We start from the raw sequence: 22,692 nt of genomic DNA, 5'->3' as shown, positions 1-22,692 counted from the left end.
CGCATATATGTTGGCTTCTATGGGTCACTGCAGTGTTGGTGTAGTCTGGCTAGACATTCTTCCTATTGATTTAAGGCTTGATTTCTATAGGGATAGATGTGGACCTCCAAATTATAGATTCCCATGATCTGTTTTTTGGTTGCTTTTTCTTGTTTCTTCTGTTTATTTTTTGTTTCCTTCTCTTTTTGTTTTTTGAGGGTTTTGGTCTAGTCCCCCCTCCTTTTGTAATTATTTTTTCCCCTTTTTTTTTAATAAAATTTTTAGAGCGTGGCGGCATAGGATGGAGTTCTCTCGGGGTGCCAACCTAGTTGGGATGTCGATGATGCCTCTTGATGTCTGTCTACGTTCCTTGCTTATCAAAAAAAAAAAAAACATGTATATATCATCAGCAAATATCATTCTATATAACATTTATTTATTTAAATTTTAAATTAAAAAAGAAAAAGAAAAAAAAGTTTTCTCTAATCATACAGTTTTCAAAATAATTTTCTTTAAAATAAAATCAAAATAACAATATTATTTTACAATTTTTTAATCTAGTTTTAATTAACATTTTCCTTAATAAATTATTTTCCTTAACAGTTTTATTAACAAAACAATTTGGAAAAAAAAATCATAACAGTATTATTTTCCTCTTTTCAAAAAAACAGTATTATTTTCCTTAACAATATTATTTTCTATTCCTTGGCTTAGGCCTTGGGAAATTCGCCAGGGGTTTCATGTCCCTGTCAAAATCCCTAGCAAATGAGCATATTTCTTGTAGTGTTGTTAATAGTTTTCAGAGTTCTCACGTCGAGTTCAATAGGAGGCAAGTCAATGGGGTCGCTCGTGAATTAGGAAAGGCAGCCCCATCTCATGCTAGCTCCCACGTTTACGGTGATGTAGCGTCATGTATTGAACATTTGATAGTTAATGAAAAGCAATGAATTTCTTCACTAAAAAAGAACTTTCATCCCTCTCAATTCAATAGCTTTCACTTTACATTTATGATAATGGTAAATGCATTAATACTTGACAAAGATACTACATGATATATGTGATATAAACTTACAATCTAATGACCAAATTTAAAAAATATGAATTGAGTAAAATAATATTGAACGGTCTAATTGGTATAATTTGATCTCTTATCATATATAATTTGTATATAATATAAACTTACACTGTATAATAGCGTTAAGAATATGGTATAGATGGATCATATATATACACACACTTGCTTTTCTGACAAAGGAGAATTTTCAGAAGAAAAATAAAATATAATGAATGATTTTTAGAGTGGAAAAAGTATATAAAATACTTCCTTAAAAAAAAGTATATAAAATACTAAAAAAATGAGGCTGTATATGTGAATCAAAAAATTGTATGTCACTTTAATTGTACTTATCAGCGATTTCATATAATAAGTTGGACGAACCATGAATTGATTTGTTTATATTGAATTATACTCCTCATATGTTTTAAAATACATATCGCAGTTTTATAATCTATACTATTTACATCTTACATACTAACATTTGTATTTTATATATATTAACATTTGTTTTATAATCTATACTATTTACATAACTTACTTTAATCATATTTTTTAACTAATATATAAAATACAAATGTTAGTATGTAAGATGTTTGATTTGTCTCGAACTCGATGTATAATTTCAAAATATCAAATTTTTATAATTTTTTATTATATATAATTAAAGATATTAATAGTCAAAATTATGTATTGATATGTGTGCAATGATTGACTGCGACATGTATTTTGAAAAGGAGTAAATAATTATTAACGGTAATTACTTTTTTTTTTTTAAGAATTAACAGTAATTACTTATATAGGATCACCCTTATTTAAATAGAGATATAAAGAAGATATTGTCTGATATGTACCCGATTCAATGATATACCCTCTCAAACTTAATCTATTTATTTATTTATTTTACAAAAACCTATTATACTTTGCCAAAATAGAATATATATTAACATTTAACAATCAAATAGTTTTTTTTTTTTTTGCTTTCACACCGGTTTCCGATCCACCAAAGATGAGCGACTAATCCGGCTCGTGCGTAGAGGCACGAGCCAAATAGTTATTTGGAAGGAGAGAAACGAACAAATTTTCCGTAATAATTAAGGAAGCATTTATTCATGACATTTGTGAACAGATTAAGCTTACAGTTTTTTGGTGGTTCAAAGCGAAGTTTGTTTCCTTTGATTTCCACTGTAATAATGGGTGGAGGCAAAATCCAATTTGTTGTGTCTCTCTACCGTAACTTAATTGTTCTTTCTCTTCTATTTTTTCTCTCTTTTTCCATTAGTCTGTTGTAACTTAACTAGATCCTTAATGTCTTCCTAAGCACACCTTGTGCTGGTTGACTCTTTTGGTTGTTATATAAACTTCATTCTAGGCTCTTCAAAAAAAAAAAAAAAAATCAAATAGTAGTCCCTCCAGTGCAAGGTGTACTACAAAAGTTAACAAAATTACAAGCCAAACAACAGCGGCATCAACCAATGCCCAAACAAGCTAATGGATCTTTCCATCACATATGATAGCCAAAAGAAAATTTAGCATACTTTGCCTTCGCCACCAAAAAGATATCAATTGAACTTTATCTAACAATTACATAATTAACCTTTCTTTTAATTTAAACAACCTATTATTTCTTTTTGTCCACAAGACCCACACCGATGCAACCCAAAGTAACCGTACAAAAAATCGGCGAGCGCAAGAACCTTATGCGAAGTGAGAGAACTGAATAAAATGATCCATAATATTATAAGGATCCACCGAGTAAAAAGCAATCCACGTTCACACTTGCTTTCAAAGAGAACTTAATAAATTGCAATGAAGGAACAAATGCTGAGCTGATTCAATTTGACCGCAACAGCTACCACAAAAATGATAAACTGGTGAAATAATGTCGCGTCTAACCAAGTTATCCTTAGTGGTAATCTGTTGTGCAAAAGGCACTAAATACAAATAGACATCTTCAATGAAACCTGTTTGTCCCAAACTCTCTCCAAGACCGTATCCAAGTGATGATCCTCCTGATGAGTGAGCAATTGATAGGCATCACCAACAATGTAACCATCTCCTTGATTGGGAAGCACCTCCATTCATCTAGACTATTAACTTGGAAAATTTAATCAAGTAAAATAGTCTAACACTCGTCTACCATCTCCTCCTCCTAAGCAAACAATTGACGCCGCCATTTTCAAACTTCTCCACCCAACCTAAGGAAAACATCTCAACCACCGACTTCGCTTCATAATCAAACAAAAGGTAGAGACGACCAAATCTCTCACAAAGGCACCTCCCCAACCTACCTGCTATACCTAATAAATTTTAATAAAATATTATTTTTATACTTATTTTTTATTATTATAAAATTCGTCTTTGAACCATTTTTTGGAGAACCATATTAAACACGCCCAATAAATAACTTTAAAAAAACAAAAAATAAACCAGGATAAATAACTTAGTGGAAAGGCATCAAGCCAAAAACCATGATAATATCTAAATATCAACCTCTTCCTTCTACAAAAAAAAATATATAATATGAATCTCTTAAATATAAACCCAAAACTAAAAAATGAACCTCTTCCTTCAAAAAAAAAAAAGATTTAATATGAACCTCTTAAATATGAGCCCAAAGCTAAAAACCATGATAATATCTAATATGAACCTCTTCCTTCAACAAACAAAAAAAAAACTAATATGAACCTCTTATATATGACCCCAAAGGTAGATCTTATCATTTGTAGTAAAAGAAAAATTGTTTTATTATCATAAAAAAATAGAAAACAAAAGTATTTTATTCTCCTTAAAAAAAAGTATTTTATTCAAATATACTAAAACTAGTAAGGACCGCCTTTGGATTGAGTCTATCAAAAAAAAAATTTGTTGTCTGGAGTATGAATCCTGGACCTTATATATATTATGCGCTGTTCTTAGCAATTGAGCTAAACTCACGGGGACAATCAAAATAATATTTTAGCATACTTCTACCTAACTTCCTCGCCATATATAGTAAAAAAAATATATATTGGCCATATTATTTCTTCTTATATAGAAAAAGAAAATTTACATGTAACTATGAGCATTACTCAATTGACAGGGATATTTCATAACTATATGGGGGATAGGGATCTGAGCCTCAAAGATCTCATTTATTCACCTTAAAATGGTGATTTTTTTTAATCACTAAATTACTTTTTAAAAAATAGAAAAAAGGGTTTAACTCTAGGATTAGTGCATGATTAGAGGCTTAATGATCCATTTGAATCTACAACCTTACAAATGCGTCAATTCATTATCAACTGAGTCAATTTTTAATAGTTTTCTTATATTTTTATTTTATTTTTTCAGCACTCCGAAATATTATTTCTATTAATACTCTATTTTCAGGAAATTATTTATAAATTCCTTAACTATGGTATTTTTCCCAAAAATAACGAAAGAAAAATAATTCATTCTTATCTTCTCCACTGAAACTCTACTTTGAAAAATAAAACCTGTAACTATTTGTTCTATATAATATATTTTACTTCATACACTTCTTTCATAACATTTGATATGATTTATTTTGATCGAATTGCTTTAAGTTTTATTTGATTTAATCTTGTTGGCTTACTCTTCTCAAAAAAAAAAATATATATCTTGTTTGCTAACTGTTTTCTTCTAAGAGTTGACTAACTTACTTTAATAAATATAAATTTGTATACTTTACATCTTTAACCAAAAGTTTATTAGTTTACATCTATATCTATATTTTTTGTATGACAACATATATATATATAGGCACACTGATTGTATATTGATTGTGTTAAACACATGTTAGTATTTTTATTAAATAAAAATAAAAACATGTTTTTTTTACAATAAAAAACACATGTTAGTAATCATAAAAATAAGAATGTAAAATTAAACCAAAATTATATATAAATGTAAATTATTTCAATTTTTTTTTTTTGAAGAAGCTAAAATGATATATTAACAACACAAGGGCTTTCCTAGCACAAGATGTACAAGGAATAAAAACCCGTCAAGTCACAACAGATGAACAAAACATATATACAAGACAAGAGCCAACACCAGAAAACAGGCCAAAAAGAAACAGAAATTAGCCAATGCCTAAAACAATAAACGGTCTAAGCCACCAACCATGGTAATTGAATGGAAGAGAAGGAAACTTCACCTTCAACCACTTAAAAGTTAACAACTTAATCCTATCCACCACTTGCAAAATTGAGCTTTCCTTGGGATTAAAAATTCTGTTATTCCTTTCCTTCCAAATTTCCCACGTTGTCGCAAACCAAATCACCTGTAATATTAATTGACGCAACTTGGACACACCACCTAACAGACCAAATTGAATAAAAAACCTTGTAGCATCGCGAGGCAGCACCGAAACAACACCTAACCAAAGAAAAATGTGATTCCAAATCGAACCAAAAAACGTACAATGTAAAAAAAGGTGGGTGGATCAAACTCTAAAACATGTCGTCTATGAAGATTATTTTTAGTAGGAAGCCGATCACGAAGCAGATGCCACACAAACACCACCACCTTCAAAGGAACATCCTTAAGCCAAATAGTAGGTGTGTCCACCACATTGTCGACAGAAATTATTTCACTTATACATCCAACAAATTACACCAACATACCATTTTTAGATTTGTTCATAAAATACGTGTAAAAAAAATGCACTCCAATGCATAAAAATTTATCCCTGAAAATATATATTCTTTAAAAATAAAAATAAAACTCTAAATATATAGATCATTATACTTTTTTTTTTAAGATATAGATCATTATACGCTTATGTATATATTTTTTTATATATATATATAAAAAAATGTATATATATATATATATATTATTTAAAATTATAAAATATGAATCGAATTTTTTTTTTTAAGGAAAAATATGAATAGAGTTTGGAAGTAGGAAAAAAAAAATTTAGCAAAAGCAAAATTAATTCATTTCTTTTAGATAAATAAAAAGGTACGTCATGAAAAACAACGAGACTAGGATGGGATGAAGAGACTCTAACAATGCTATGAGGTACTTTATTTGTTTGCCTTCGGACAAACGACACCATATAATCGCTATTGTTAGATATAAGGCTTTTACATTGGAAAATATTGTCCTCTAATATTATAGAAGGTAAACATATATTAACTCTTTCTTTAAATATATCTTTTGGTCGGTTAACTTAATAAAAAAAAAATAGTAACGAAAGAGACATTTAAATATTGTGTTTGTAATTTTGAAAAACTCAAAGACTACAGTGACGTCAAATCTTGCATTTAAGCTCCAAAACGATGATTTACTCTTATTTTAGTATTATATATGTAACAATGTTTTTTTTTTTTTAAAAAAAAAAATTAATTGCAATTTTGATCCCCTTATTTTTTAATTAAAGGATTTTAGTCTTCCATATTTTTAATTTCTAAAAAATTTGATGTTGCGAAATTAAAATCAGAGAGACCAAAATCCTTTATTATATTTGATAAAATAGGAAAAGGAAAATTGCAACTAAGTCCTTCCTTTTCTTGTCAAATACAAATTACAATAGTTGAAAGAGATATACAATGCACCCATTACTCAAAATTGTTCGGTTTATCCATGCTTTCGGGGGTATGAAAATTGTTTTTCTCACTTGTGAAATTGCTTAAAAACTATTGTTGGAGACAAATGTGTAAATTTTATGTGTTTTAAAGCAATTTTACATGTGAGAAAAGCAATTTACTTCTAGTAAAGATATTTGGAAAATTATTAAAAAGTAAAAGGCCGAGACAATTGGGCTTGGGCCACAAGTATGAAATTCAGCCATGTTATGGACCATGCGTGGGATCCTTGATACTCAAAATCAGAACTTTACCCTACACCCTTAATTTATACTCAAATATTAGAACATTATCTTCAACTTATTTGTGCTGTAATATTCATGCTCTTGCTGAAACAATCAGGTCGGCCTATCAAGTCAACGAATATGCACCTTCTTTGGACAGATGCATTCGTTGGAATAGCAATAATCATCATTGTGCTATTTTGAACGTTGACGGTAGCTGTAATGGTACACCAATCCAAACTAGTTTCGGTGGTACTCTAAGAACCCATACAGGAAGCTTCATTTCAGCTTTTTCAGGGCGCATTCATCACACCGAGGACATCCTTCTTGCGGAGCTCACAGCCCTCTATCAGGGTCTGGTTTTAGCAACCAATCTGGATTACAACGAGTTGGCTTGTTATCGGACTCTCTTCTTACGATTAAGCTCATCAAGGATTGTTTGAACCATTATCATGTCTATGCGGTGCTCATTCAGAACATCAAAGACCTCATCAGTGCGTGAAATTTCTCTCTTCACCATTCGCTAAGAGAAGGCAATCAATGTGCAGATTTCATGGCCAAAATTGGAGCTTCTAACGATGTTGATTTGTTAATTCACTCCCACCCTCCAGACGGACTCCTCCCTTTGCTGCAGTCGGATGAATTAGGAACGCTCTTTTTGAGGCGTTAGTTCTTTTTTTCTGTTTCGTTTATGTTGTCTTTTTTCTTTTTATTAGCCTTGTAACCCAAAAAAAAATAAAAATACTCTCGCCTCTAATAAATGTCAATATAAAATTAGTTTCTTTAAACATTAAAATAAAAATCGAACTCGATACTTTTGAGTTGATAATGCACTCACACACTACGTGCACAAACTATTCGCACTAAATCTCAATAAAGAAACGAGCTAAGTGTAAAACTAGTTTACCCTCTAAATACTTATAAAATTGTAAAATTCGTCTTTTCATTATTACTTTTCAGCAAAATCTCAACTTTTTGTTTTGTTTTTCATATGGTCCCACTACAGAAGCTAATCATATTTGATGGGTCATGAAGTGAGGCGGGGGATCATCCACATTGAATGTAAGAACGATCACACAAGTGAGTTGAACGCTACATCTTAATTCAAAATTTTGCATTACTTGCACCATTGTTGTCGTTGCACACAATTCGTTGTGCTGCTTATTCATCATTATCACGAAGACTTTCTACACAAAAAGGTGATCAAACAATTTGGTGAACAATCAACTTTGATACCAAGACTGAGTCATGAAGAGAGCCAGATAAATCATCTAAATTAGGTCAAGAATAATCACATAAGTGAGTTTGACATCAAACTATTTGATCTAAATCCCAATAAAGAAACGAGCAAAGTGTAAAGCTGATATACATTTTTAAATCCTTATAAAGTTTTGTTAAATTTATCTTTTAATTTATTACTTTTCGGCAAAATCTCAACTTTTTATTTTGTTTTTCATATGTTTCCGCTATTGAAGCTAATCATATTTGTTGGGTCATGAAGTGAATTAGCGAGATCACCCACATTTAGTGTAAGAGCTATCATACAAGTGAATTGAACACAATATCTTAATCCAAAATTTTGTATAACTTACACCATTGTTGCCACTCCACTCAATGAGACAAGCTGCTTGACCATCATTATGAAGACTTTCGACAATAGGAGTAGGTCGAACAGTCAACATTGATACCACTGTTGGATCATGAGGGGAGCCAGATGAATCATCCAAATTGGGTCAAGAACAATCACACAAATGAGTTGGATACTGCATCTTAACCAATATCTTTAAGGTATTAAATCTATGTGTCATCGCACTTATATATTATTCAACATTCACTTTCCATTCGATGCGAGACTTCCAACTCACACTTACTACACAATAATATTCGAGACGTGTTAGATACTAAATGTATAATCTCAATTAAAATTTGTGTATTGATTCGTCATATCGTAAGAATTTAGCCCATTTCACCGACCTCAATTCGTTATGGGACATAGAAGATTGATTTTACATATGGAAATGGTTCCCTTTCTCACTTCATGGTCCATTGTTCACACAAAGACAATAGAAGAAGAAGAAGAAGAAGAAGAAGAAGAAGAAAAAGGCAGGTTTAGTTAATGCTAACTCTGTCCCCCCTGTCAAAGGTCGAGTACCAGTATTTGTCATTAACTGGATTTAAGATAGTGACACATATCAGAAGACAACACCATGTACTGGCCCAAGCCCACCACCACCAGCCCATTGAATACTCATCCCGTGCTACATGTGAACAATCCTTTGGAAAATTTCAATGACAAACAAGTGAATTAATTTCTCATTACATTTCTTTGAGAAAAAAATATCACATTCTGTTTGATATTTTGTAGAATTTACCTCTCCTTTGCTGTGAGGTTGGGGCAGCAGAGAATAGACGGGTCCTTGTCCTTCTTTACCATTATAACAATCACGCAATATTGAAGGTGTTATATATGTATATCTCCTCCCTACTGCAACGTGACAATTCGAATTGTCTCGTCACTTTAATTCTGCTTCAAAATCAGATTTTGATTCAGTATATAGGGGCCACTCCATTTCAATTCAATTTTATAGTCCTAGATTCTTTCTTTTTTCTGGTATTCAATGTTATGTTGAAGTATGTAACATTTATTATTTATATTTACAGCCATCCTTTTTCATTTAATTTTCACTGAAAAGGAACTTTCTTTAGTAATGATATGGGCCAATAATTTCTCCAATATATAATCATTTAAAGAAATATGAAATTACATTACATACATTGGCACGGTGAACTCTATAGGCTGTGAATTGCGATCATATGGAACCATATTGTAATTAAAGTCTCGGGGTCCAATTTCTGTGGGACCTCCATTTCCTTATAGTTATAGAGTGAGTGTACTGGACAAATTAGAAATTGTGACAAATTCAGAAGAATAATAACAACACAAAAAACAATGGGAATGCTGAGTAGAGACCACCGATTCAAATTTCTATAAGCTAAATCTCGTCATATTAATAAAGAAAGACCATAGTCTAATAGATATTATAGAAAAATATTTTTGTAATATATATGTTCCTGAAGAGGCAATCAATTAATTTATTCAGAGTGATTGTCTGCACATGAGTAAATTGAGTATTCCCTGGTGTCTAATTTGCTTTGTCATTAACAATTTCCTTGGCATCATCTCATTTTCGGCATTGACATCTGCATTTTCATCATTTCTTTGAATCAAACTTCGATTTGATCACAACTGTTTTATTTAAATATTCGTACATAAAATCGTAAAATAATAATAATAATAATAATAAAAACTCACGCTCGACGACACATGTGAGACCCGAATACCACTTTGTCTCAAACACATGCAGAACAAAGGTGCAATCATATGATAACCCAAAAAGAAGTTTAGATTTTCTCTGGAATTCGTAACACTTACGACTATCATGACTCTTTAATGCTCGATGATTCGACAATTACAAAATCCCTTCATATGTAACAACTTTTCAACACCTATCTCATTTGTGACTCCACAAGTTGCATAAGAAAGTTTTTGGACCACAAACTCAAGGTATACATCTCCCTAAAAACCTCTCATTATGTACTCCTTTACTAACTTGACTCGTGAGCATTAGAGTGTTTGTATGTACCCCAACTCACGTCATCACAATTCATCGGGTGTCATCGTTCTGATTAAGTCATATCACCTTCGATCCATACAATAAGAGAAATTTTTTGTCATAGTAAGTACTTATGCTTAACAATTTCTTATAAAAATATTTAAAAATTGGTTTTGATGTTTTTATTTTACCTTTATAAAAAAGACTAGAGCAGAAAATTTAAAAACAAAATAGAAATAGGCTCCAAAGAAAGAACAGCAAAGTGCTCCTTTAACTTTAGTCATTTACTCGTTGACAAAAAAAGAATAGTTAATCATATCTCTGATTATAATTTAATACGCCATTTTAAAATTTAACTAATATTAATTAGTGTTTTATAAAAAATAATTGTAACTAAATATCTGGTACTCAAATAAAATTACTAGGAGAAATTTAAGATAATTCATAAAATATTATAATTAATTTAATCAAAAATAAAAAGATTTATTAATAATATTCATAGTTGGGGGACAATCTTTGTCTCTTTGCCCTTTTTCTTTTAGTTGAAATACGCACTACTGCATTCTGCAGTCTTTTACCAACTAGTAATACAAGATGAACATCAGTACTATGCACTGTGCCTGCAATTTCAATATTCCACACCTAATTTGACCAAGTATTGTTAAAGTGGCCATAATTTTTCTTGATGAAAGTAAACGTTTTCTAATGTATACATATATCTACCACGAATCGAAAAAACAGGAAGCTCGTACATAGAGACTTTTGAGAGGGAAAAAAAAACGAATAAAGTCAAGCAATAAAATGGTCCCCCTTCGATAAGGAGGGAAAGCACATGCAGGGGATTTTGTGGGTGTCTCTTGCATGCTATGAACAAGACAGAAGCAAGATCCACTAAAACAAAACAAAATTGACATTGTTAAACTCAAACTACTGTGTTCTTTAGTTACATTTTGTTGCCAATTTAAATGACCATTGGGCCCAGATCTTAATAATAATATCTTTAAAAAAAATGCCTAATAATATATTAACACAAACCCCTCCATAAAATTTTGAGTGTTATGTGACAATCAAAGTATTGTTTAGATTGTTCGTAAGATATAACTCAATTGATAATGTTGATATTGTTAAGTTGAACACTTATATTGCAGTTGTGTACTTAAGTTTTAGATTGTCTTTATCATTTCATCTGCAGAAGAAAAAGAAATTATTAAGATTAATGGGTAAAGTTGATATATGGTAAAATGCAATTCAATTGACTCATTGACATGGTCCTGTTTAATTGAGATGATATATACAGATAAAAACTTTGTTGTGCTTCCCTGAGAAAGGATGGAAACTTATTTTGCACTTTGAACTTCAAAATCCATTTACATACCAACAAACTTTTCTTTTTTATTAGTTAAAGCAAAAGATTGCTGGAGCAACATTTTTTCCTTTCCCTTTTTTTTTTTTTGGTTGTCATAGGCAGAAAATTGACCCTATAGATGCCCGTTTGTATTGAACTTGAGTCTCCAAATTGTTAAATAAGTTTATGACAAAATAGAACTTTAATATTCATCATCGTGTTAGGGTAGGTTCTGAAACAAATACTCACATTATTATCTTTAATTTGGACTAATAACATGATAAATGAGTTTGCCTCTGAAATCTGAAATAAACCTTGGGTACATTACTTTTATAGACTTGAATTTGGTTGCATAATTAACAAAATGCTGGTGAAGACAATGGTCCACTTTGGCTATTGGTAAAACAAGAAAAGACAAAAGGAAAAGAAAATAAATGAAAATTTGAGAACAATTGAAGAAAGTAAAAAACGAAAGAAACACAAAAGGATGATACTGCAGCTGGATAGCTGATTATGTGTTTACTTTTTACTATGATTGTAAGTAAGAACGCAAAGTGAACTCACCATAACGAGGTCAACTAATGCTTCATTGATATCCGTCCGTATTTCATTTCTAATATGTGCCGTGGCCGACAACATTTTCCACTCACCACATGCAAAGCACAAATTCATTCCCAAATCTTCAACATATTGGATTTCAAAGTAAACCAAATGCATTAGCTAACATTGTTAATCACATATGACCTAACAAATGTTTATAATCTGACAATCTTCACTTCACAATATAATTTTATAGTTTAACGTACATAAACAATGCATATTAAAATCATGCTAGTGACTCACTCTCTCCCGGAGTATATATTATTTTGGGTAGATAAACAAAATTTATTTTAGTATTAAAAAGAAAACCTTCCGTGTGCTTAGGGTGTCACTTGACCACGTGACATTTATGTAAGAAACATAAATAGAAGTCACATGACATTATGCACCAAACAATAGATTTGTGTTTTAGTGAGACCAAAATACATGATGTTTTAATATTGAAAATGTAGGAGGGTTTATTTGGTTAGAATAGTTTTATATGATTGCTTGTCCTTTTGATTTTGAGTCTTTGACTCATCATTACCTGTATGAAAAGAAGACTTGACCTATAAGTACTCGTTGATAAAAAAATTAATGAATACCCTTTAATACATTTTTGGTCCTTTATAATAATGAACTAGCAAGTTATTGTGTCATATGATAATCCATATTTTTTAATGTTTTATATTTCTTTTCATTAATTAAAGTTTTATTATATAAAAACAATACTTCAATAGGATTACTTTGATATGCTACTTTTTATTTATAAATAAAATCATATTTGCTTGTTCACACCATCTTACTAACTCGTTATTCAACTATGTTTAATAAAAAAAAAAATTATCCAATTAACTAAATATCAGGCAATACAAACCTCAAATTGAATAATAAAAAATTACCTAAAAATTGTAAATATTATGGGGACTATATTTTAAGATATAAAAATGGGGACCAAAGTCAGAAATCAAAGAAAATAATGGGACCAAACGTTTGTTTAAGCTTTTTTATTTTGGCATTGCTTTAAGTTAAATATTCATGAGCAATAGTTTAAAAAAGAAAATGTTAGTAAAAATAAAGACAATGTTAAAAGAATCAAAAGAGAAAAAGTTTTTATAAAGAAAGATGTAATTATCACTTCGATTAATGTTTAATTTGTAATTTTCAATAAAAATTTATTTATATATATGAACTCGTTAAACAATATCACATATGCATGACAATTATTAGCATAATATTATTATTTTAAAGATAATGTATAAAAAGGAAAAAAATGATGAAAACTGATGTGATGATATCGACTTGAGAATGAGTCTTATAGTAAACTCAAATGGCCAAAAACTGATGGGATTCCTTGGGGCATCTATGAGATCAAAAACCCTAATTGTAAATTAGAAAGTAAAAAAGAAAAATCAAAGTCATTTGAGGTTGAGAACGCATAGATTTAGATGTATCATATAAAGTGGAAGTGGATTTAAATTATTTGGATGAAGTACAAGATAATAATAATAAATACACTCATTGATATATGGTCATTTTATATATTTATATAATTATTAATATTTTATTACTATATTAATTCCTCATAAAATGCCAACGATATCTGCTGTGGTCCTATAGGCCCATCTCAGGATTTCATGGATAGTCATCAGCAATTTAACCTTGTCCCTCAAAAAAGAAAGATACTTGATCAAAAGACTAATAAATATTTTTCTTTCTTTTTTTGCATAATGAAAGGGGAATTAACTATCAAGAGTTTAATTTAATAGAAACTGGTCTTGTGTTCTGATCTTCTTGGACAAAGGCTCTGGTGAAGATGATACTGAAGCTGCTATAATAGCCCATGAATCATTGGAATTATCACAGCTAAACGACATTTCCATTACACCTTTTGGACTACTTGGAATTGACCCAAACTTGCGTTTGTTGCATTCATTCCCCTCTTCATACCCTGACCACAGTTTCAACAATAGCTTCCCACATTCATCCACCTTGTCCTGTAACCATTCCACATTAACATTAATTATATACTATACTTTTAAATATTAGTATTAGTTCTTCTATTCTATATAACGAAGGACGGAAAAAACACTTACTTTGTTGATTCCAAGAATACCAAGAAGCTGGGTTTGATATTCATCTCCTAAACTAGGCTCAACGCTGTTGAAAACATGAACCATTGTAGCAGTTGCCAAAACAGAAGGTAGATAACTCATAAACTTAGAATCTGCAATGTTGTGACAAAACCTAAGATGAGAAACAGAACATAAAAACTTTCTCAAGATCGAAGATATACTGAAAATTTACCTGATCTAATGACAGAGAGAAGAACACCTTCACATCTCTTAAGAAACTCCCAACAAATTAGATGGTCTTTCAATCCAAGTCTTCTTATGATAAAATCAATAAAAGAAAGAGGTGTTGCTGGATTCATCTTCCATCCAAGAGTTGAAAGTATCAAAATTTCCATCTTTTTAATCGTTTTTGCTTCAAACAAGTATCTACTCTCTTCAACCTAAACAAAATTTCAAAACAAAGTTTAGTTCTTTTTGTTTCTTGCAACTTTGCAAGAGTTAAGATGAAACATACTTGAAGATCTAGCAAAAGAGGAACATGGGTCTCTTCCATTTTAGCAGCAAGAGAAAGACAAGCAACAGCTGCAAGCTGAGTCATCCATGGCTTCTCATTCTGAAAACGAAAGCTGAATAGAAACCTATCAAGGTAGTTGACAGCAAGAACGGAAGTAAGAGCTGAGAAAGAGTAATGAGCATTCACTTTGAGAATCCATTCAATAGATTCTCTTCGAGCAGTTTCCAAAACAGGGTTGGTTTGAAGAAAGATGTAAAGTGGGTTTTGTTGTTCTTTGTTGAGAAGTGATTTTAGTTCTTCATCCTCCCAAAACATGTCGGTTTCTAACAAAGAACAAGTAGTGGTGTTTATTGTTGTGTTGTTTAAGGAAACATTATCGTACTCTAACTCATCTTGTTCCTCCCAATGTTCTTCTGAACAGTACAACGTATCCAAAAGTAATATTGGGTTATAGTGTTGTTGAGCCATGTTAGATATATGAGATCTATTACTTCAATTCATTTGTGAAATGAAATGCTCCATAAAAGCATAATGCTTCTCTTTATTGAGACAAATGAAATTGGAAATGCTAGCTATAGAGGGCGAGGAAAAGGAGAGAGTGTTAAACAAAGAGAGTGGTGTTTTATGTATTTATTTATTTATTGTGAGAGTGTTGTGTTGTGCTAGCTAGCCTTGAAGATGAATGAATCATATGGACCATGGGTCCTATTTACTCGACACGTGACCAATTGTACCCTACGATTTAAGGATCCCTATCCATTTCGCGGTCTTTCAATCGTCAATTTTAAAAGATCAATAATCATAAAGATCAATGTTAAAATGATCATATTAACTAACGCTTAATTTACAATATTAGAATGTTTAAACCAGCGTGGAGGTACCACCGTACAAGTGGCTGCCAAGTGAAGTTTTTTCTACTATAATTTTGTCGTCCATACTAGTACTAGTATCAAAATTATGTTGCTGGTTTTTTTAGTTCGAAAGCTCCACTTAAGACATCTTAATTATGCAATGTAAATCTTAATTATTTAATGAAATCTAAATTTCTCTTCCTTAGGTTAAATAACCCCGAATAATGAAATTATATGGATCCGCAAGTGAAAAACTCAGTCATCAGTATCACACAAAGGAATATGTTTCAATACAACAAAAAAATTGCATTGTCAAATTGAAAGGATTTAGATTTATAAGGATTAAAATTCAAGTGATCCTATTTTCACTAACAATTTCCATAATTTCTCTCTCTCCATGTTTTCACTCAGCAAATTACAGTTTTGTTTGTTTGGCACTACCAAATTAGCTATGTCAACCACGGTGAGACACCATTATTCTATCAAATTCACTATGAAAATAAACATATACTTAATTTATCTTTTAACTTACTTTTAGTGATTCTACAATCCGCCCACTAACTATATGATTATATTCTTACTAATAATCCCTTAATAGTACAGATAAATTAAAATTTGTTCGGATGTATAGTTAAAATGTAAGAATTCATACCAGCAATGAATTGATCAAAGTATTAAGGGACTTAAGACCTTTAAGCATATGGTCAGAGGTTCGATTTCTAACTCATGCGTGTGAATAAAATCTGGTTGAGATGGGAGAATTCACCCTGTGCACCTAAAAGGGTATCCAGCGAAGATTAGTCATCGCTGAACGGCAGTGAATACTTTGTACTATTCTCATGATAAACAAAAAAAATTTAAAGATACACTAGCGTAAGGATACTCTATTGTCATGCTAAACTAATCACAAGGACGCGGACGCATCATGTTGGATTTTGTTGTGAAAGTGACTCAAAATTGGAGAAATTGAAGTTTGATGAAGCTGTCAAAATCGGAGCACGATTTTTTGGAGCAGAATTGACACTTTCATTCGTAAAAAAATCGGAGCACGATCTGGTAAAATCGGAGCACGATCTGGTACGGAGTACGATTTCGCGCAGAAGAATAAAAATAAAACGTATTTTTATGGGCTTGATTTGGTTCCAATTTATGAGGGATTGCTTTTACTATAAATATAGACCTTGTATCAGATGTAGGCCTTGAGGGAGATAGAGGGGGCTGAAACAAGGGTTTAGAAAGGCAACAACAAAACTAGGGTTTGTATAGAGTTTGTCTCTTTGGAAACAAACACTGGGATTTGATGGTTGATTCACCTTGGAAACACTATTATGATTGAGTCTCTTGGTTACGGGAAGAGATTGGGTCTTTGGGTAGAATTAGGCGGGAGACTTATTCTTGTAACCCATTGATATCTCTTTTGTATCGTTACTCATCATATAGTGAAACAGAGGACTGCTCTCTCCCCCAGACTATGTCAATTTGGCCCGAACTAGGTCAACAAATTATTCTGTGTTCTCTCTTCCTTTCTCTCTCGTTGTTTTCTACTTTTGACTTGTGTTTATAATTGTTCCATACACTTTGTTTTGGTTGTTTGATTATCCCACACATCAAGTTTGTTATTGGTGTGAGTTTTCATCAAATTCACAACAGATTTAAATATTTTAAATATCCTTACGCTAGTTATCTTGAGCTCACGAGGACGCATCATGTTGGATTTAAATGTGAGTAGTTTAATAGCATTTCGATTATGATCAATTCAAATATATAGAGATAACTTATTCACCAAATATTTTAAGATTTTTAATGAAGATGTAATGTTTGCCTCTTGTATAATAAACCATTGTATCTTGGTATAGCATGTGTGGTTCCACCGTGTTAATATGCGAACAATAAATGTATGTTTGGAATAACGTTTGTGGCCAAAATACAAAAGCTAGGAATTGTATGAATATTTAGAATGAACACACATTCGCTTTATTTCAAGACTGAAAATAAATAGGTGTTAGACCACTCACACTTGGAGTGGAGATTGTTTGGTTAAGCCTCAATTTGTTTATGCGGCAAAACAAGCCCAAACGTGCGTTTGAGCTGATGCTACTAATTGTAACTTCTTAAAAATCAATCAAGTTTATTTTGCCTTAAGATGCGAGAAAGAGAACCAAAACGTTGATCCAAACACAGCATTAGTGTAAGTAATTTTGAGATGAAGTTTAATCTGTACATGTTCGGTTTTGGATTTCGAAGTGAACTTCTCCCAATATCTAATGCGCATGAAAGACCTATTGAATTGAATCCGCATAGTCAATATCTAATGCGTAAGTCCTAAGACCATATGCAATGGTGTGTTTAATGAAGCATTCAACACCAATTTCCTTTGCAATGGTGTGTTTAAAGTGTGTTGAATGAGGGAAGAGAAGAGAGAGAAGGTGAATCCATTAAACACAATTTAACTCTGCCCGGCCGGACACGTGGCGACGCGAGATTTGTTGAAAACTGGCGCGTGCGTTACACGCGCAGACAAGGCGCGTGACGCGTCAGACGTGCGGAGAGAGAAAGATTTTTTGGATAGATAATGACACGTGGCACGTTTTAATTGACTGTCCGGATTCTTATCATTTTCATAATTTAACCTCAATTATTTCGTTGTAAATTAATTTAAAAAAAAAAAATAAAATTATACCAAAATTCATGATTTTTTTTTCTCTATAAATAGAGACTTGGTTCATTTGATTTGGACACAGAAAAAAAAACCAAGTTTTTCACTATCTTCTTCTTATTATTATCTTTCTATTAGCAAACTAATTGAAGTTTTAATCTTATTTTTAGTGAAATGGATCCCAATAATAACCATTTCAACAACCAAAATTATTCTAATTACCCATTTAACTACGAAAATCCCAACAATTATCCAAATCCAAATCAATTTTTCAACCAACGTCCTCAAAACATACCTAATTTTGGTTTTCCACCAAATTTCAACCAATCATCCTCTGTTCCAAACTTTCATCCATATTATGGATCTATGATGAGATATCCATCTCAAACACCCCCGTTTAATGGTTCTATGCCAATGGAGAATGATAATTTTCACAATGTTGGTGCAACTCAATATCCTGAATTTTCAACACAAATAACTCCTCGTGGCATGGCAATTGCTGATGAAGTCACTCCAGAAGATTCAACTCCTAAGAGCAAGAGAAGTAAGGAACCAGCATGGAACACTCAACAAAATTTGGTTCTAATTAGTGCATGGATTAAATATGGAACAAGCAGTGTTGTCGGGAGAAACCAGAGAGGAGAAACATATTGGGGTAAAATTGCTGAGTATTGTAATGAGTATAGCTCATTCGATTCTCCCCGCGATCTAGTTGCCTGCCGAAACCGTTTTAATTATATGAGCAAAATAATAAATAAATGGATTGGTGCTTATGAAAGCGCTAAGCGTATGCAAGGAAGCGGTTGGTCGGAAGATGATGTTTTGACAAAAGCGCAGGAATTGTTTGCAGGTGGGAAGAATATTCAATTTACTTTGAATGAAGAATGGCACGCTCTCCGTGATCAACCACGTTATGGTAGTCAGATGGGAGGAAATGTTGGGTCAGGGAGTAGTGGATCTAAGAGATCTCACGAGGACTCCGTAGGATCTAGTGCTCGTCCAATGGGTAGGGAGGCAGCTAAAAAAAAAGGTAAAATGAAAAGCAAGGGCGAGACATTGGAGAAGGTGGAAAAGGAATGGGTTCAATTCAAAGAATTAAAAGAGCAAGAGATTGAACAATTGAAAGAGTTAAATTTGGTGAAACAACAGAAAAACAAGTTGCTGCAAGAAAAGACTCAAGCTAAAAAAATGAAAATGTATCTAAAGTTAAGGGACGAAGAGCATCTCGATGACCGGAAGAAGGAGCTGTTGGAGAAGTTGGAGCGTGAGCTGTTTGAAAATTAATTTTAATCAAATATTTGTTTGTATTCAGTCAACATTATCAGTGTTGTCTAGTCCCGACTGTTTGCTTTAATATTTGTCAGTGTTGTCTAGTCCGTAGTGTTTGCTTTAATATTTGTCAGTGTTGTCTAGTCCGTAGTGTTTGCTTTAATAATTATAAGAGTTTTGTCTAGTCCTCACTGTTTGCTTTAATAGTTATCAGAGTGTTGTCTAGTCCCCAATGTTTACTTTAATAATTGTCAGTGTTGTCTAGTCCCCGTGACTTGTTTGCTTTAATAATTATAAGAGTTTTGTCTAGTCCTCACTGTTTGCTTTAATAATTATCAGAGTTTTGTCTAGTCCTCACTGTTTGCTTTAATAGTTATCAGAGTGTTGTCTAGTCCCCAATGTTTACTTTAATAATTGTCAGTGTTGTCTAGTCCCCGTGACTTATTTGCTTTAATAATTATGTCCACTGTGTGCCCATTATTTCACCTACTATAACTTATTTCAAATCCGTCAATGTCCACCACACAATGTACTTATATATAGGGACTCATATCTACTTTCAATTTCACAAGTCTCATTAAAATCTACTTTCAATTTCACAAATCTCATTCATATCTTCTTCCAAAAAACCTATCAATGGATCCTTTTGATTTGGAAGCCTACTTCCAAAAACGTGATGCTGAAGACACGTATATGGTCAACCGATTTATTCAGCGTCGAAAACAAATAGAGGAAGGTAGTGGATCTCGTAGTAGAAAATATTTAAAGAGAGATCATGCAGGGGCAAACCAAAGACTCATTGACGACTACTTTGCCAATGAGCCTACATATGACGATGCAATGTTTCGTCGTCGGTACCGGATGCAAAAACATGTCTTCCTTCGAATCGTTGGAGACCTTTCAAGTAGTGATAACTACTTCACCCAGCGAGTTGATGCCGCCAACAAAGAAGGTATATCACCGTTAGCAAAATGTACCACAGCAATGCGAATGTTAGCATATGGTGTGGCAGCAGATGCGGTAGATGAATACATAAAAATAGGAGGTACTACAACATTGGAGTGCTTACGTAGATTCTGTAAAGGAATCATACGACTGTATGAGAAAGTGTATCTGAGAGCACCAACCCAAGATGACCTTCAAAGAATACTACATGTTAGTGAAATGCGGGGGTTCCCAGGGATGATCGGGAGTATTGACTGCATGCACTGGGAGTGGAAAAATTGTCCTAAAGCATGGGAAGGTCAATTCACCAGGGGGGATAAGGGAACCACCACAGTTATTCTTGAAGCAGTTGCATCTCATGATCTATGGATCTGGCATGCCTTTTTTGGATGTCCGGGAACGTTGAACGATATAAACGTTCTAGACCGGTCACCAGTGTTCGATGATGTGGAACAGGGAAAGACTCCAAGGGTGAATTACTTTGTGAATCAACGTCCCTATAATATGACATACTATCTAGCTGATGGTATCTACCCTTCTTACCCAACTTTCGTCAAATCAATTAGGCTTCCTCAAAGTGAACCCGATAAGTTATTTGCAAAACATCAAGAGAGCTGTCGGAAGGACATCGAACGTGCTTTTGGAGTGCTTCAAGCTCGATTTAAAATCATCCGTGAACCAGCTCGCTTGTGGGACATAGCTGATTTGGGTATAATCATGAGGTCATGCATCATATTACATAATATGATTGTTGAGGATGAACGAGATACATATGCTCAACGTTGGACCGATTTTGAGCAATCTGAGGGAAGTGGATCTAGTACACAGCAACCATACTCGACCGAGGTGTTACCCACATTTGCAAATCATGTGCGTGCTAGATCCGAGTTGCGTGATCCAAATGTTCATCACGAATTGCAAGCAGATCTAGTGAAGCACATATGGACAAAATTTGGAATGTTTCATGATTGAAGATGATTTGTATTGTACTAAATTATTTGTGTGTTGTGTGCTTGTTTGTTGTCTTGCATTTTAAGCTATTTGTGTGTTGCGTGCTTAGTTTGTTGTATTGCATTTTAAGTTAAGAAAATATAAATAAATTATTTAAATAAATTTTGTTTTTACAAAAAAATAAAATTAAGTGTATCTTTATTTTAATTTAATTATAATCGATAATTTTAATTTTATGTAATTATAAAAACAAAAATATAAATTAAATAAAGAATAAGAAATAAAAGGTGGTGGGGTAGGGTGTTGAATGAAAAAACTATTGGAGAGGTAAAAATTGAATAAGTGTTGAATTAAGAGAGAGAAAATGATGTGGAGTGTTGGGAATTGAAAAAGTGGGTGTTGAATGGTATTATTGTGTTGAACCATTGTACATGGTCTAAGAAGATTTTAGAAAGAGACATAAATATTTCATTTCAATTCAATTGTGATCAGTTTCCCTGTGGTTAAGAGACCGAAAACTGTAACACGACACGACAATTATGGAAGTACGAGCTTTCCAACATAATTTACTACTAATATACAACACAATCCATAAGGACAACACAGTTCTTCCTTTTGTCGTACGATAAAGAGATGTCTCCATTACAATAAATATTATAGCTGCAATGCTACAGTGCACAGCGAAGCGTAGAAGCAGAAAAGACTATTCTTAAACAGAACTATAGTATAGAGCATGTCTTTCGAGTTATTCCAAGAATTCAATTAGCCATAAGCCATGCAAGTCAAAAATATCAATATAGTAGTATAAGAAATTAATTTAAACATGCATACGCGAGCTAGGGTTAATTTTCTTGTTTTTATGATAAGTTGCTTTCTTTATTTTTTCTATACTTTTTAGTTTTTACCAGTTGTACTATTTTTCTTTGCATCTTTGTGTTCAATTCTTCTATGCCTCTTTTGTAGGCTCGTTGTCCAAGAATTTACGAAGTTGGGTGGAGTGATAAAGAGAAAGAGAAATGCACGAAAAAGGGATAGCTAG

At 32.3% G+C, this 22,692-nt stretch overlaps 3 protein-coding genes across 3 annotated transcripts; 2 read left to right on the top strand and 1 right to left on the bottom strand.

Annotated features, from left to right (window-relative positions):
- Nucleotides 1-13,850: 13,850 nt before the first annotated feature.
- Nucleotides 13,851-15,626, bottom strand: LOC11431822 (cyclin-D3-1). Its single transcript, XM_003603043.4, has 4 exons — nucleotides 14,982-15,626; nucleotides 14,700-14,907; nucleotides 14,489-14,619; nucleotides 13,851-14,389 (listed from the first exon to the last, which is right to left on the bottom strand). The coding sequence occupies exons 1-4, from the start codon at nucleotides 15,447-15,449 to the stop codon at nucleotides 14,150-14,152; spliced, it is 1,047 nt and encodes a 348-aa protein (XP_003603091.1). The 5' UTR covers nucleotides 15,450-15,626; the 3' UTR covers nucleotides 13,851-14,149.
- A 3,231-nt stretch (nucleotides 15,627-18,857) lies between these two features.
- Nucleotides 18,858-19,772, top strand: LOC112420273 (glutathione S-transferase T3). The gene has a single exon (XM_039832108.1). The coding sequence runs from the start codon at nucleotides 18,858-18,860 to the stop codon at nucleotides 19,770-19,772; it is 915 nt and encodes a 304-aa protein (XP_039688042.1).
- A 621-nt stretch (nucleotides 19,773-20,393) lies between these two features.
- LOC112420272 (uncharacterized) lies at nucleotides 20,394-22,692 on the top strand. The gene is made up of 2 exons (XM_024779044.1): nucleotides 20,394-21,424; nucleotides 22,617-22,692. The coding sequence occupies exons 1-2, from the start codon at nucleotides 20,394-20,396 to the stop codon at nucleotides 22,690-22,692; spliced, it is 1,107 nt and encodes a 368-aa protein (XP_024634812.1).

The sequence above is a fragment of the Medicago truncatula genome, chromosome 3, assembly GCF_003473485.1.
Source record: "Medicago truncatula cultivar Jemalong A17 chromosome 3, MtrunA17r5.0-ANR, whole genome shotgun sequence".
NCBI lineage: Eukaryota > Viridiplantae > Streptophyta > Magnoliopsida > Fabales > Fabaceae > Medicago > Medicago truncatula.
The sequence above is the reverse complement of the archived record's forward strand: the minus strand, read 5'-3'. Positions and strand labels throughout refer to the sequence as shown.